We start from the raw sequence: 17,158 nt of genomic DNA on the forward strand, positions 1-17,158 counted from the left end.
AGATTAGGTAGGTCTATGGAACACTGAAATCTTCCACTAACACTAACAGTGAAAAGTTACTAACTTGTTAATATGGTGCTTAAATATCTTGGCTTTCAGTAGGGCATGCTAATGAACCAAGCAAGGACCGCACTTTCCCCCCCTCAAGCAAGAGTGCAAGAAAGAGGCTCAAATTTAAAAAGCTGCTTATGCTTGTGTGTAATTCTGAATGAACATCTAATTCCACTAAGTCAGAAGCATTCAGTTGGCACTCCAAGAAAAGATTCTGCTAAGTTGGTAGTTTTATTGACTGGAGATGTTCAGATGTAATTGGTTTTATCCAGAAGAGCTTCAGGACTGGACTTTCGGGCATTTCTTTTAGCAGAGCGTCTGTCTCAATTATTTTTTGTCTGTATTGTCTAACTTGTGTTCTTTGTTCCCTTTTTATGGACTGTTATTCTGTAATAAAATAATGTTGGTGTGCTTGCTTTTTGTTGCAGCCTTTTTATAGTAATTTTTTTTTTGGTAGGAAAATATATGCAAAATTTAATAGTAAATGGTTTTTTTCAGTCCTACCGGGAATAATCAATGGTTCTTTATAAAACCTTTACCAAACAGGGTTTTTTTCTATGGAAAGGGAGAAATCTTTGCCAAATAGTTCAGTGGAAGTCAGGAAAAATAATGCTAAATATTTTCATTGCTAGATGGAGCTTTCAGCATTCATAGCTTGCAAAATTAACTACTTTGCAGGCCATTTGTCTTATATGCAATGCAGAAACTTCAAAGGGACTCAGTTACATTTTATCTTGGGTTTCAAAACATATTGCATTGTTTCTCATTGCTCACTTCATATAGCTACCAATCATTCAGATTCAGTACCTTGTTTTCTACAGCTGTTGTTCTGCGATACACTGAGAACATCTTCAGGATGACTGGTAACATAGAAATATTAAGTTATTACTACTATTTATAATGATATAGAAAGGAAGAAATAAATCTAAGAAGTACACAAATTAAACATTCACTAAACATCACATTTGGGATGAGCACTTACTGTTCAGTCAGTGTATAATCTGATTTTGTAATGAGCTACATAAATTCTATAACATATTGTGATCTCACTGACTAACAAAAGTTCAAACTTCTGATTTATGGAAAACTCATTTCTTATTTGAAATGATTAGGACTGATCTCAGAATCAAGTTTTCCAAGGGAGAATTCAGATCACAATAGAAACATTACTTACATTACAAAAAAAAAAATTAAACTATAGATTGCAAGAAACATCAGAGAGTGCATTGCCTCTAAATTTCACACTTCTGTGAGCAAGATCCTAGAATCTGAAGGTCTGCAGCTAAATGGTAACTTTTTTTGATTTTATTGCTCTAGTGTTCCTTACCCATAAAAGAAGAACAGAACAACCTTTTGCAAACAATAGAAGTTATTTAAACAGAGTACCGTCTTCAGCACAGTAACTGTTAACTGTTTCATCACATTCTGTTCTGGCGATAGGGAGCTATGTAACCTGCGGCTGCCGTCTCTGAAGGAAATCTACCACTCTCAGCTAACGGGCTGATCCCATATCTGTGTCAGATAAAAATCATAGTGCTTATTATTTGTTACCATGGATACCATGAAGATATTGCTGTCCACTATAAGTTGCTAGAGGAAGACAACATAATTCTCAGGGACTAGTCCTGTTTTCCCTTCATAAGTTGCTTTTAACCAGCCTGGTTCCACTGATGGATATACTGCAAAAAATAAAAACAACCAGACAAAACATTTTTGTAAGGAAATAACACAGTTAAAAGAGCCTATATATGTTTCATATATTTATTTAGATAATAGCTATCTAAGATCAGTTGAAAAATCAGGGCAAAAACTGAGAGCTGAAAGTGGAATTATAACTCTCTTGCCCTGTGGATACAGTTCAGCTTATTTTTTTATGTAAACAGAGAATGTAAAACATATCTTACCATTGGAAAATATTGCCCCCTGTGGGAAAGATAGCTCATGACTGTGCTCAGCCTTACAGGAATACATGGCTTTTGCTTGCCTGAAAGATGAAAATACAAGTTTGCAACAAATGAGATAACTGGGAAAAAAAGGATAAAGAAATGAATTTAAAACCTGAGAAGTATAAGAATAATCAGTTGCACAAGTACAGACTGCAAAAACTAGTTGAATAGTAGTTTAGAGGAGGAGAACTGTAGCAGATGGTACCACTGAGTTTACTGCAGTAATTAAGTATGTTACTGAGGAAAAGAGACCAACATCCTACTTAGAAGTTTAAACAGAAATAACATTTGCAACCGTAAAAGGATTCTTTCATTTTAGTTGGCATTGCCAAATTCAAACAAGTACTGAATTAGGCCCAGTGCTTGAAAAAAAGGAGGGGCTGGCTGAAGAGATGTCAAAAGAGATCGAGTCACTAAAGCTCTAAATAACTTGACTTGTGAGAAAATGTAATCAATTAGCCTACAGAAGAAAACAATAAATAACAGGTAAATATGAGACAAAAAGGAATAATCTGTCCTTCAGGCTAACTGTAAAAATGACTTAAATGGATTTAAATTGAGGTAAGGGAGATTTAGATTAGGTGTCTGGGGTGGGTTTCAGCTTCTGTCACCTGAATTTAGATGTCCATAGGTGAGCTAGGGTGTGTCTAGCTCAACGGACTCTCCAGGCCTACAGAACCTGTCCAGGTTCTGCTATGCTAGACGCCTACCTGAATATGCAATGAATGGCTGTCTAGATACCACTGCCTGCAATGATACCTTCAATGGAATAGTACCCTTGACAGAACCCGACATAAAGATAGCTGTGCACAGACAGCTAATTTATGTATCTTAATCTGCAGCCTGAAAAAAATCATCTAGTGGTTAGAACAGTGAAACACTGGAATTGCCTAGAATTGGAGAATTCCCATTGCTAAAGATTCTTAAGAAGCAAACTAACAAACAAAAAACCCCATACTAGGTAGACATCTGTAAAAGAATGGTTTAGGGGCATAATGGTCCTATCCCAGAGCAGGAGAGCAGACTAGGTGACCTCTGATACATCTTCTAGCACTACAGTTCTATAAAATACAAAATGGTCCCCAGGGCTAAGCATGAAGACGGAAATCAGAAATTCTCATTAGATTCCTGTGCTTTACCTAGAATGACACTTTAATTTATACACTCAAAGAAGTTTTTATAGGCTCCTTTGTCAATCATTTAACTTGTCTGGCATCAGTTTTTCTGAGTTTGTTTAAACTTGTCAGAAACCCGCACTGGAGTCTCCCCAAGTAAAAATTAACTTGTTGATCATTTGACCTTCATATGATGTGATGGAGGTTTACTGATACAACTTTCCTTCCAGCCAGCATTTATCTCAATGACCCAGTATGCTATCTGTGGTGAAGTTTTAAATTTTTGGCATACTTTGTGTGAGTGGTGTATGCAAGTATGTAATCTATTTTTTCTTTTCTCCCAAGACACTGAGATAACAGAGTCACAGGTTAGGTTAGTAACAGTGCAATATCAGCATAAGGAGAAGTTTATTTTATTCTGTATACTGGTGATGGGGCCATGACTCCTCACCTCTGCAGTTCCACAACTCTCTGGAGTTGAGCACACACAAATTTCCTAACGGAGTAGAGAGTATACTTCTACCCTAGCCTTATATCCTGGCTCCGATCAGTACTAGCATATTATGCTTCATGTGAATCTCGAAAAGCGTATGAGAACGGATAGATGTATTCCCAAGTTTGCATGTGTGAGCTTCAAGAATTAATTTCTTTCTCTGAAGGAAAAACTTCTCTTATATTTCTCTGAAGCTGATTTATGACTAGACTAAATGGTGTTTTTGCCTTAATCCAAAGTGAGTAACTGATTCATTAAGGGTTAGACGCTCAAGCCTAGATTTCCAGAAGAGGTCAGAAATTTTAAGTCATGTCCTGGATGTCCAAGGGAATCTTATTTTCAGGACTCTCTGGTAATCACTCATTTCTAACTCTTAGCACCGTCATTTTGAATACATATCCACTGCTAACTAAAAGACCATGAGCACTAGTCTCCTGATTGTCTACTTTGCTTAAATGTTAGCTTGCTTCCTAGCTGGTTTGGACTGCTCTGGATTAGCATTTTTCCAAGACAAATCTTTAGCACAAACCAGGGAACAGTTCACCACAATTTAAAAAAGATGCCATTATATTTGGCTTCCTCCCACTGATATGGTCTGTCCGCCAGTACTACTCCAGCAGACTTTGTACCCTGAGAAATCTGCTATGTCCTTCCTGGAACGCTCCAGGATATACAAGTATCTTCTCTATTTCATGCCATAAAAACACAACTCTGATGGGCTGCAGCACAGCCTTAGCATGCAGATCCCATGTAACGAAAAAGTGCAGGCAAAATAGCAATTATGGCTTAGGGTCACAGGACCATCATATGGGGCCATGTTATTGGACATGGGTCATTTTGCTTGGGTGGTAGACCTAACTCATGTGGACACAGGCCTGTCATTCCACCTGACCTCCACATCAAGAACTAGTTCTTGGGCCTCTTTTATTTTGTAGGGTAGACATATCCTCATAAATTTTTTTTTAATCTTTATTGTCACCACACAACACCCACCTTTATGAACAGGCTCTCATTTCTAGAGGAGAAATGAAACCATAAGCCCCTGCACGCAAAAAACTACACCGTGTTCTCCTAGGGATACTATCATTTCTGTTCAAATAACACTTGCAGGTACCGGTTCTGTCTAGAGACCTTGATGTTCACTGTAAAACACAGTCACTGTTAGGAAGAACTTAACTTACCATTTATAGTCAACAAGACACACAAAGAAAACGCGAAGAAGTTTCATCACTCTACATGACATAATCAGAATTGGCACAGAGGGAGATTAGCTGACTTTAGCAAAGGTCCCACAGAAAGTATAAATCAGAGCTACAGTTGAATCCTTTAACCTGAAGGTCACTTTTCCCCTAAGTCAATATGACAAAGTGCTTTACAGAAGTTCTATTTATACTGTACCCAGACTTGTAAGTCCCTAACAAAGTAGCTATTTCCTGTGTGTCATAACAACAGATTTTACACAAATATTAACATAAAACAGTAGAGTAACTGCTGATAATTGGTAGTGATTACAAGACAATTGGCAATGAACCTGCTAAAACACGGGGATAATTTTGAATCTCTGATTAATATCTGATTAATATCACTACTTAGTGGCATAACTATCAAGTCCTCCTTTCTCCTGTAGTCTCTTTTGTCCACTAGAACATTCTGTTTTCAGCTTCTAACTATACCCAGAAAAAGCTTCCCAGCATTTGATGTTTACACAGATACACAAACATAAGGTACAAAAAAGTCAGCTTCGCAACAGTTCAGGAATTACAGGATTTTTCAGATCATCTTCCCACTACCTTGCTCCTGATATAGAGAGTAATTACATCCTAATATTATCTACAAACAGTGTGTGACAGTATAATGAGATGACAAATCTAAGAATATTTACCCATAATTTCAGAGCAATTTTTAATCCCTTGGTTATTCCCTCCACACCCATTTTGATTAATTAGGTTCTCCTATTAGTTATTACTCATTTTAACACCATCCAGTTAGACACATTAGCAATGAAAAGGGCCTGCAGTTTATTAGGCAATTTTATTGTGTGCAATTATAAAACGGGACACTGTCTCTTCTGGTGTTAGCGCAAGCAAAGCTGTCTCTTAAAAAAGCATGTGATAACATCACCATCATCTGCTATGGTTCTCTTAAGATGATGTTAATATTCTGAGAAAAGAGTGATTCATGTTGTTTAGCACAGAAAAAAACTTCAGAAAATGGTACCTGCATTGCCTAAGAGTCCCTTCTTTCCTTGACTTTACTGGACAGGCTCCAGAGGAAAAAGTGCTTTTCCTTTTTCTTTTATGGCCTATTTTCTATTATATATGTAATAGACTAGCAGCCAAAGGGTCAATTCTCAACAGACTAAATTATTTTGCTTGACTACATGCTGTCAACACCACCTGAGGCACTTTTAATAAGCCATTTTAGAAGTTGCAAATAGGCTTCAAAACTACGTCCCTGTCCTAATGAGCTTTCAAAGTCTAGCGAGACAAACACAGAAACCATAAGAGGAATGAATGAGGGAAAACACGTGAATGTCTATCAGATGACTCATCAGTTAACATTATCCTTTAGGAAGAAGAAAGATTTACAGACTCCTGGAGATGGCAGATTTACAGCAGAGTTTGCCTGATCAGAAAACTCTGCTCCGGACTGGGAAGGGCATTACAGGTGTTTAACTAAAGGCAAAACACAGTACCAGAATAAAAGCAGAAGTATAACTGGAGAGAGATATTTAACTATATGGCTGGGAGGGGAGCATGGGTCTGGAGAGCATGGGTTTGGAGAGCCTTCTCTTATTAAAGTCCCAACCCTGCACCTAGAGATCCTGCGTCCAAGACAGAGCCATTTGTTGTCACCAACTCCTCTTTCCACTTTTTCTACGCATTCTCTTCTAATGAAAAGCCTTCCTCTTATGATTCAGTTTCTCACTTTTTGAGACTTGACTTGTATACCTCTAAACCAAAAGCCAAGAAAAAATAGTCGATAGTAGAATACTGGTGCATTTTTGTATTGCAGCTGCAATAGAGACCTCAGCCCTTACTGAGACTGCTAGTTAACTGCAATAACTATTAAGAAAAACCCTTTACCTCTTCCAAGTGCATACTAGATTAGTAATAAGGATTGATCTCAGCATACACAGTAGCTTATACTACAATCCAGGAGATGGATGATTGATAAACTTGAAGTTAGGAGAGAAGGAAAGGGAAGGATGGGAAGTCAGAAGCAACTCTAGGATTGGAAAAAGAGAGCAAAGACTCAATAGGGCATAACATTTTGGTCTTACTTCTGCAATCGTACAATGTGCACCATGACCTCTCATTCTGCCTCTTTTTGAATGGAAGAAATCTATTCAAACTGTTGTCACTACGTGGACCCACACACACGTATACACACAGTGAGAAAACATTCAGGTCAGATAAACGCATATAGAAAAAAATAAAAAAAGGGAGCTTTCATAGTAGAGATGGCACATTATACAACGTCAGAAAGAAGAGGTATAAAGGCTGTTTGGAGGCAGGAATTACATATGTCCAGATCTCTGTGGTGGTAGAGCATCCAATAACACATTATCTGCTGGAATGCATAAGACTATGTGAGACCTGTACCGCAAAGCTGTATAGGTACTTTTCATACACCTAGTGGGCAGTGACCACAAACTGCTGTTTCAGGCAATAGATACGTCAAGTAGGAATAAAGCTACTTAGATGCTACTATGCATAGGAAAGTAGTAGTTAACAATTTCAAAAATACAGACATTTTTAACAGGGTAAATTACTCCCAAACAGAGCTCAACACTGTCCTGACTTGAGTATTTCTGGTATCAGATCAGTGAGTTTAAAAGCAGTTTGGATTTCTCTTACACTCTGCCCTGCATATACCAATAAGGTGATAAAGTTATGAATCCATAAGGCCTCTCTACTAGGTGGATCATATGTAACTACCATGATTTCAATGCACTTAAGAACAAGAAAGACTATCCTAAGGATTCAGTTCAGCCTTCATGTTCATAGTATATATGAGAGGTAAATAAGAGCTGGAGCAGTATTACAGGAACAGCTGAGCTCCTTCTTATTCCTTCCTCAATTTGCCTGCTGACCTCTCATTTTCCATTCCCCTTGCTATTGTTGCTCTTCTGCTTTCTTAGAAGGACTGAAGTAGAGGAGCTATTAAGCCTCTTAGCCTTCCCTGCTTTGTTATCTGCTCTCCATATCCATTATCAAACTACTACATTTTTCCTTTGTCAGATTTTTGCTTCTTACATGCTCTTTATGTGCAGATACAGATGGGACAGGTTCTGAGGGAACAAGAGAAGAGAGTTTACAGGGAGGGAGCAATACAAAATAGGAGAAAGAACAGCAGTGGAAGTGAAATGATGCAGGACTGCTAAAGCAATCATTGCTCTTGGCTTAGGTCACTGGCTTAAGAACATGCCAGTCTCTTTATCCACACTCTTCTTCCTTAAATTAACACCCTGTTCTTTTCAAACCCTTCCTCTCCTACCTCCCTGCCACCCTTTTTTTTTTTTTTGTTCATCTTACAGTTCATATACTACACAAAACAAGAACAACCTTGATTCCTGTAAACTGCTTTCCTTGCACAAAATCAGTGGGCACTTGCAGGTCAGCTTTCTCTTTCTCACCTCTGCTAGATCTGTCAGAGAGCACAGACATATTCCACCACAACACATCTCAGCACATGTTGGCATCCTCTATCATGGCTACTTTAGATTACTATTTTTGGATTCATGGATTACACAACATATAATTATTTTTCTGTTGCTTAACAGTTTCATTAAGATCAGGGTTTCAGAGAGTAAAAGGTCAGACAAAAACAAATATAAGCCCTGTCTCAAAGAGTTTGAATTGCAGGGACAAAAAAAGAGAGAGATTTTTACCATGGCTATCTGATTATCTGTCTTAGTCTATTAGTTGTAGATAGGTTAATAAAATGTGGAGGATACTGCTTCCTAGATGAACACTTGTTAGAAATTTCTAACTTCATGCAATGTAAGAACAAATCAAATCCACCCTATAAATGCATATAACTGTAAATAAAAAGGTAAATAATTCTTACTAAGAATGAAAAAAAAATGCTGACTATCAAGAAAAAAGGGTGACAATTTACCCTGACAGGTAACTAAGGCATAGAATATGCAATCGGAAGGACAGGAATTCTGATCAAGTTAATCCTGATATCCAGGACTTGATTATATGAGCAAATTATCATGAACTATGACTCAGATAGGTTGACAGCACCTTTGCTACTCTGCTGAAAATATGCTTATACAAACAGCTACATGGAGTAAGTAAAGCACCCTCACTCTAATTTAAATTACATTAATTTATTCTCGTAGTCATGTCCTTAAGTACACCACTAGCCTGAGCCTCTCTTAGTGCAATGCCCACAGCAGACAGAATAGATACGTAAGCTGTTATTCTCTTTTAGATGTAATTTTCTGCAAAAGGGCTGAGCTTAATAAGCCACAAAAAGATGTGCATGCCACATGACGCTGTCCAAAGGACACCAAAGCTCTGATGCCTCTATTTCAGTTTCTGAAAACAGCAAAGCATAAAGGTTTTTACAGACTATTAAATTGCATGAAGCACTTACCGTCCTGAAGAAACTTGCTTAAGGGAACCAGTGCTTTCAAACAACTGTGCTCTTGCAGCCACTCTGAAAATAAAGTGAAGAAGTGGCTTGCTTTATACTTAGCTCATTAATTAAACACACAGACTAATTTCACTTTTAACCATCTGAAGACACGGAACCTTTGTTTTAAATTGTTTCAAATACTCACTAGACAAACAGAGGAAACTCAAAAGTTGAATTTAAATCCCTATTCAGCACAAATCTTAAAGGCATAACCTACTTTAGACCACCGAATGCTCTAGGTGTCTTGCTGAGTCAGCTAACCCAGAAATTACACAGCCAAGAAGGTTATATACAGGAAAGAACACATCACCCTGTATTTAAATTTATATTCATAGATGGCCAACAGATATATTGGAAATACTTTTACTGATAGCCTGTCACTATCATGTTGGTACTCTGAGCTAGACAGGTTTTTCTGTTTAAGTTAAGACAGAAACCTGTGAAATGGCTACAATGATCCCTTCCAGTTTAAAAGATGAACAGGCTAAATGGACTCCTGAAGTATTTGGAGAACTTTCTGGTACTTTGCAGTTTTGGAAATCAGTTTGTTCACGGGGACAGCGAAAGTCAGTGTCAGAGTCAAGGATTAGAGCAAAGATCTCTTGACTCTTAAGTTTGCATTATAAGCACTAAGAAACATTGTTAATCCAAATCTCAACTACGTTAAATTATAACCTCTGCTGCATAGACCTTTCATCCTCTCAAGAACAAAAAACCTGTTTTAGAACAACAACAACAAAACTATTTTACATGTAACACCGAAAGAAATTTCAGAGCAGAAGTTCCTTTTTTTATTCCTCCTTCCCTTGCTCCAATTTTCGACTTGCACAAGTAAGATCTGATGAATAGTAACACTTTGCTTCTTGACATACAGTCTTGGACAGTAAGCAGAATTTATGCTCCCTGAAACTTTAAATTCCAGAAGAACTAGAGATGATGATGATAATCAGCTTCCAAAGGTCTATTTTTTTCTTCATGATAGACAGATAGACCTCATCTACAGTCTAATGGAGTCAATGAGAGTCTTTCAACTGACTTCAATAGACTTTGGGTTATGCCTTCTTTGTTCAGTTTACAATTTTAATGATTGTAGACAAACATTCACAAATACAGAAACATTCAAATCCAGTATTCATGGGTGCCTTTTCAACCTTCTATCCAGCTGTTTGGGATCACTTTATAAGGGGCAATACTGTAACAGCTCAAAACACCACAGGGTCTTGATGACTTACACTGATCCTGGTCTTTGATAGCCATTACTTGATGCAGTATCTAATCTTAATCTCCTGCACATTTTTGGTGGCAAATCAGGATTTGGTGAAGCCTTTGGTGTATCTTTGATATCTACTGAAGATAAGCTCTGTATAGATCCGCTGCAGCTTTTGTTACCTAAAGAAAGCAACCATATTTGTTTGGAATGTTAAAGCCAATTTGAAGTTGTGCCATAGTATGTGTAATATGCAAAACAAAACCCTCTGTTTTTAAAGAAGTAAAATAGGTGGAGAAAGTACTTACTAAGAAAGAGAAGAAACAGCCTTTCAGGCAGAAAGGCACGAGAAAAGGACCAGAAGCAAGAATGAAGAAACGACATTATAATTGTGAAGGCTAAAAATAACACTTAAAAATTGCATTTAAACAGCTAGACAGTAGATTGATGAAAAAGTGTTAATAAAACGCCCAACATTTATAAAGTAGTATCTTTCACAGAACAGTATAAAAATTCATGTTGGAAAGGACCTCGGGAAGTCATGTACCATGCAACCTCCTGCTCAAAGCAGCTATGAGCTCAGATCAGGTTAATTTTCAAGAATTAACGTTTCAGTATTCACAGAAGCTTTGTGCAGTTTCAAAAAATCTTGGAAATCAATGATTACAACTTGCCTAAAACAACTGTTATTGTAACTTGATAAGACAAATCTAAAGCTGGAGTACAGCCTGTATTGCATCAAAGAAAGGTCTTGCAACAAAGACATTTTCTTGTGTCACAGAGATGTATTTAAATAAGCTATAGTCATCTATCCACTCTCTGAACACAGAATGTACACCTCAGCTAGTCTGAAAGGCATGGTCTCACGTGCCTTTTAGGCTGACCTATCTGTGGGCTACTGCCATGTTTGCCTATACACTCTGCAAGACAAGAACTGTGTCCACTTTTGTGTTTGTTTTTTCTCAAGAACAATAGATGTCTAATAATGCTTTAAAGGCTGCCATAATATAAATAGATCCCCAAATACAATACTTTTATTACTAACAGTGTCATTAATAGTGCTACTAATTAACAGTAACTCATATCAGGTAGTCTCAGGAAAAAGACTGTAGACTGCAGGCAGGAGAACTTTATTAAACTTCTAATGCATGGCATATAACCTTGTATTTTTTATTTGCCCTACCTGTATTTGTACTACTTATACTTTTGACAGCTCAGTGGGAAAGTCAGCACTCACACTCAGTCCACTGGACCTCACTGTTTCAGTGCTGACTGTGTTAATCTTTATAATCCAAAACACTGTAAATATGCTCATTTCTTAGGGTGTTTGTTCTAAGGTTAATTTTCAGATCGGTGCAATACTTGTACCAAAGTGGGTACTCTTACAGAGGAGCAAGAGTTCACAGGAATTCAAGCTAACTAACTTACAGCATTTAGTGAAAGTGTCTGAATTAAGAAGGTGAATTTTTAAGCCTCCCTTTCTTGCAAGGACCCTCTCCACAGGGTTATTCAGAACATAGGCTCAGCTTAGGGTATTCTTTGAAGTAGCATCCTTTTTTGACTGAATAGGAAGACTAGCGTCCTAACACTGGCACTGAAATTGGATTCCTAAAGTTGAGTTTGAAAATATACATGGGATAATAATCAAAAGAGAGCACTACCAAAAATCTCTCCTTCCATGTTATGGTTGTTCTTTCGTATAGGTCCATGTACAGGTGCATTCTTATGTTCAAGGTAACCTATACTTCACACTGAGTACCAAAAGATGCAGGTAGGGAAGAATGAAGCAGTCATTCCACATGTGTGAATCCAAGGTTTCACACACAAATGCTATGCCACGGCTTACCTCTTTGTACCATCTGTCCAGTCCTACCTCAACTCAAGGCATTGACTGTAAAATCCCTCACTAAAACAAAAATCTTTTTTTCAAAATCCTATTTCAGCCAATTTAAGAGATGCAGTTGTCAAAAAAAAGGCTTTTTAAATTTAAATGACAGCTTTAATCAGTATTGATCACGTTGCAAGGATTCATTCCTTCGACACACTGATAAACCCTAGCTACTCTTCTTACAAGTCAGTTGTCTGGGTAAGGTATGACAGGACAGAGAACATCGTAAATTCTGAGAAATGCTGATATATTTTAAGCTGTGTGAACTGTACAGAAAAGAAGACAATGAAAACACGTCAAAAACAGTTTGAAAAGTGAAAGAACATACCATGACATTAACAATTAAACAAATAAAATTAATTAACATCATTAGCTTTCAGATGCACCTTTTGTTTTGTTACTTCACAGTAAACTCACTGATGTCCTAAACGACCTTGGAAATTACCTTCAGCTGATGGAATTGATCTGAGGGAAGAAGCTGAAGATCTTTTCAGCCCAGACAGACCATAAGAACTCTTTTTGGTCAGATCTGTTGGCGGAGAGGCACTCTCCGGCCCAGTTACAGAAGCTATGCTTTGGCAGTCTGACTCCACATCTGTTTTTGTTGCATCCTCCTTGGATGAGGACTCTGGACTTGTAGTCCAGAGGCCTGAACTCTTCTGGCCATTAGAAGAGGGGGGAGAAGCAATCCATGGGATCCCTCCAGATTTCTCCCTGGGCTGTGAGGTTGTGCACTTGCTGGTGCTGTTCTGTTCTGAGGAGTGAGAAGAGAGAGACTCGATACTGCCCATGGGAGTGCTATCTGGGCTACTGCTGTAGGAGTCACCTGAGGATGAGTGAAGGGAGAAGAAAGAAAGGGAAACAAAAAGATAGTTACATCTAATGTTAAAAATGTACATTTCTCTCATACTAGTTCATAGGCCCTTGTACTTTACTTATCACTAAATTTGTTAATCTGTGGTTTCAGAGACAGTCATTCTCAAGACAAAATAGCTATTTGGTTACTCAAAGTTTCATACATATTCCTGCCTTTAACCTGAAAGAGCAGGGGTTCTGTGGACATTTCTCTACACCTGATGAACATAACAGCCTTAAAATTAGCTACAGATCAAACTATTTGCATTTTGAAAGAAAAAATGTCTGCAACATAAATAGCCTTAGGAAATTAAGCAATCTGAATGCTGCAACACCTTTGTGAGGAGCATCTTGCTGGATGCTGGATAAATACACTGGAGTAAAGATACAAAGGTAGAAGGTCTATTGAAATTAAGGGACAATACTGGCATAAATGCAAACAAGTATAAGTTGGTCTTTAATACAATCAGAAGAAACCAGAACATTTCTAGCCCTTAGAGCAGAGAGGTTTACAAAGGGGTTCCTATTAGAGTTGCAAGGCCACTTACTTAAAAATGAATTATGTGAGCAGACCTTGATGACCAGATCTCTTCTGCAGGGTTTGCAGAACCCTTTTCACATGGCATACTGAACTCTTTAATTTCTTGCAATGCAGTTAAGGGTCCCTACTTCATATAAATGATGCTCTTAAAACTATCATCTAGTGCTTCAGAAACATCTGTGCCAGAAACCAAGACTTTCTCTCGTCTGTCTCTGGCCACACCTAGAGATCTTTGGCAGGGAGAATACTTCTGCTCCTGCCTAGACCTTCAAGACACAATGCAGATCTTAACTAACTGGAACCTGTGCAGCAAGTGCTGAGCTTAAGCTAATAAGCAAAGCCCTGAGTGAAGAGCTCTCGGGTCAGAGCTGGCTCAAATTTGTGCCTCCAGCACAAGGCAAACTCAAATATGAGTCAACTCAAATTTGCTCTGAATGAAGAAGAGTGAGCTTGCATATGCCCTGCCAAATACTTGCACAGAAATGCCCACCCCCCAATCTTCTTTCTGGCACCCAGTCACTGTAGGCACATAGTGAAACACCACCGAAACTCGCTCAGCTTCTCCTCTGGTGAGTTGTGGCTCACAGTTCCTTTGTAACTTCTCACTGTAAGGATCCTAAGCCATTCACATTGACAACTGGTAGTAAGCAGCTACTGAATGAGGGCATTCAGTATTTAAACTCTCATTGACAGAAGTTATGTAATGTATGTCTGCGGACAATGCAGCACCTGTGCAAGAGTCCTGCAAGGCGACATTTTCCCATGTACGGATCTGAGAATTATAATGGATGCTCAAGAACAGATATACTCTAAAGGTTCATTAATTTACTGTAGCAGTTTCACGTAAGTCTCCTTGAGGAACTAGGGGACATAGAACTTCTTTTGGAATTGTATTACAGTAATGGAACTGTTAATAATTTAATCTTTGCTAACGGTATGCCAGAAGGTAAAAAGTGGGTGAAAATGTATGAAGTGCAACTTTTTTATAGTCACATTTACATGAAAAGGAGTAAGTTTTCTCAGCAGCAAAGTGCAATCATAACTCCCTGCTGCTATACAGTAAGCTATATAATGAGTATACTGCTTTTCACAAAAATATTAGGTTTAGAGTTGCTTCTATCCCAGTAAAACCAAAAAGTTTCAGTGGTTTTGGTAGCACAGGCAGTGGCTTGCTTTGAATCAAAGACCAGTTTCATGCACGTGAAAAAAGTCAGGTAATGGTTTCGATCTCCTGACTTTGACTGAATTGCATTTATTACAGGAGGAGAAGGAAGATTCTATTTACAGTTTCCCAACCTTAAATGAGGTGAATGTCATATAATAAACTTCTCACAGTCTGAAAGCAGATCATATTTAGATCAGAATATAAAATCTACTATAAACATTTTTGAACCCTCTATGCAGTACAAGACTTGCTTAAAAACAAACACTATTCCTCTTCTAAGAAAAGCAAGAAATACAGTCATTTAACAGTGCTGCTAAGACTCCCAACTTTAAAAAGCTGACAAAACTCCCATCTATTATGCTTATCATTATTGGAATATAATACTTGTTGGTTGTTAACCAGAAAAGTGAAAAGACAAGACATGACATGAAAGATAAGCAGTCAACAGCGAGGACAAACTTACTATCAGGATCTGCTAGACATGGTGTATATCTTCCTTTCGGTTTACGTGAACCTGTGGAGAGACAAATTGCTCTTGTCCTTCTTGAACCTGAACGGGACTGAGGTTGGGGAAGAGGAATATTGGGATCTGGTGCAGTGTGAAATATCTGCATGATAAAAAAAAAAAAAAGAAGGGGAGGAGAAAAATGTCATAAACAATAGAAGTACTTCTACACATTCGTTATTAATCTGTTTGTTCTGCTTGCCACTGCATTGGAAATGAATGCTGTGATAGTCTCACACATCACAAAAGGGGAAATTCAGTGAATAAAGGCTTTATGCTGATCTAATTTTACAATCCAAGGACGACAGCACTGGGTTAGTGAACAAATTATACATAACATTTATACCAATTCTATACAAATTTTTAAACAGTACTTTTTTAGTCCCAGTCATGAAGTGCTGAACAGTCTAATTGGTGAAACATAAGGGTGGGTGCTCACTACTAACTCTTACTCTACTCCTACCCTTTCCTTCCTACCACTCAAAGGAAAAAAATGGGCCCAACCAGCCTTCATTTCCTTTGCTTACATGGCACCTGAGGACTTTGTAAAAGCAGTAAATGAAGCTAGTTTATAATATACAAATAGAAGAATCTCACCTATAGTGTAGGAAGTTACCATTCTCTCTTTTATAGGCAATTGTTCTTTCTGAATAACAAAGTTTCAAAGTCTCCTTGAGCCCTATTTAATAGATACTACAGGGCAGTCCTACCGAAAAGGGCCCCCAGTCTGGAAGTGTCTGAAAAGAAACAGTGGCTAGCACAAGAGTGGACTGAGCAGCAAGCAAAACATCAACAGCTTACAGGAATAGGTTGTTTTTTGAAAGTATTATGAAAATATTGATTTTTTTTCCTCACTGCTCCAGTGAGAGCTTCTCTAAGCACAGTCACATCTAATTCCAGTCAAATTTATATTTCAGAAAATTACTTTATTTTCCAAACAGGCCAAGTTTTTTTAGGGTCATCCCTACATTTGTAGCATCTTATGATTTTTCTTTAATGTACTACTGCTACCACTGCGAACTCTGCACTTCATTGCTGTAGAGAAACTCAAATCTTTAAGGGTATCTGATTACTTGCTTTCTTATGCACACATGCATAAATTGTGCTGGGATCTGATATAAGAACACACGAGGTTTTAACAGCTCTTTGCTGATAATCGCCAACAAGAATAATGCAGAAAATCCACTAATTTAGGTGACTTTCATTTGTATCACATTCTGCAATATCCAAGACATCTGCTGTAGAGGCCTCAAAAGACCATAAAAATAATCTTGTCTACCTCTAGTAAAAATAATAACTGCCTTGGAAGATGACTGAAGCAAAAAAATGTAGATTTTTTTTTTTAATTTTGTTTTCCTTCCAGATATTCTTTCTCACTTATTCCTCCTAGTGTAGGCTGTGTGTCTGTAAACACTGTTGAGTCTCTCTCATGATATTCTGTGGAGGGAGTGGGATTAGTCTGGTGGAAGGGAGAAGAGGTTTATAGGGGAAGATTAGTCAGTCTCCTAAAGAAATCTACAGTAGTCAGTCTCCATATTGTAAGGAGAGAGGGACAAGTGTCACAAGTTAAATACCATGCTATACCAAAATAACATTTCTGCAAGGATTTCTGGATTCCCTACCAACAAAGCATGAAGTGAACAACAAGCAGACACCTCCATGTCATTCAGAAAGGTGGAAGAAAACCAATATACTCCCTTTCAAGGTAGAAAATACTTTAATAGAGGTTTTGAAATGCTC

General features: G+C 37.8%; 1 protein-coding gene across 2 annotated transcripts in view; it reads right to left on the minus strand.

The window, feature by feature from the left end:
* Positions 1-387: 387 nt before the first annotated feature.
* The window catches only part of ARHGAP42 (Rho GTPase activating protein 42), a 165,970-nt gene continuing 149,199 nt past the window's right edge, over positions 388-17,158 (minus strand). The window contains exons 20-26 of one of the 2 annotated variants that reach the window (XM_068930401.1): positions 15,377-15,521; positions 12,798-13,178; positions 10,490-10,646; positions 9,216-9,278; positions 1,956-2,035; positions 1,603-1,730; positions 428-911 (exon numbers count right to left, since the gene is read on the minus strand). In XM_068930401.1, coding sequence (XP_068786502.1) covers positions 1,642-1,730; positions 1,956-2,035; positions 9,216-9,278; positions 10,490-10,646; positions 12,798-13,178; positions 15,377-15,521 — 915 coding nt within the window. In that variant the 3' untranslated portion in view covers positions 428-911; positions 1,603-1,641. Of the gene's footprint in view, positions 1,731-1,955; positions 2,036-9,215; positions 9,279-10,489; positions 10,647-12,797; positions 13,179-15,376; positions 15,522-17,158 lie in introns of both variants that reach the window. The other variant, XM_068930400.1, reaches the window with a different exon arrangement.

Source organism: Struthio camelus, chromosome 1 (assembly GCF_040807025.1).
Source record: "Struthio camelus isolate bStrCam1 chromosome 1, bStrCam1.hap1, whole genome shotgun sequence".
In the NCBI taxonomy this organism is placed as follows: Eukaryota; Metazoa; Chordata; class Aves; order Struthioniformes; family Struthionidae; genus Struthio; species Struthio camelus.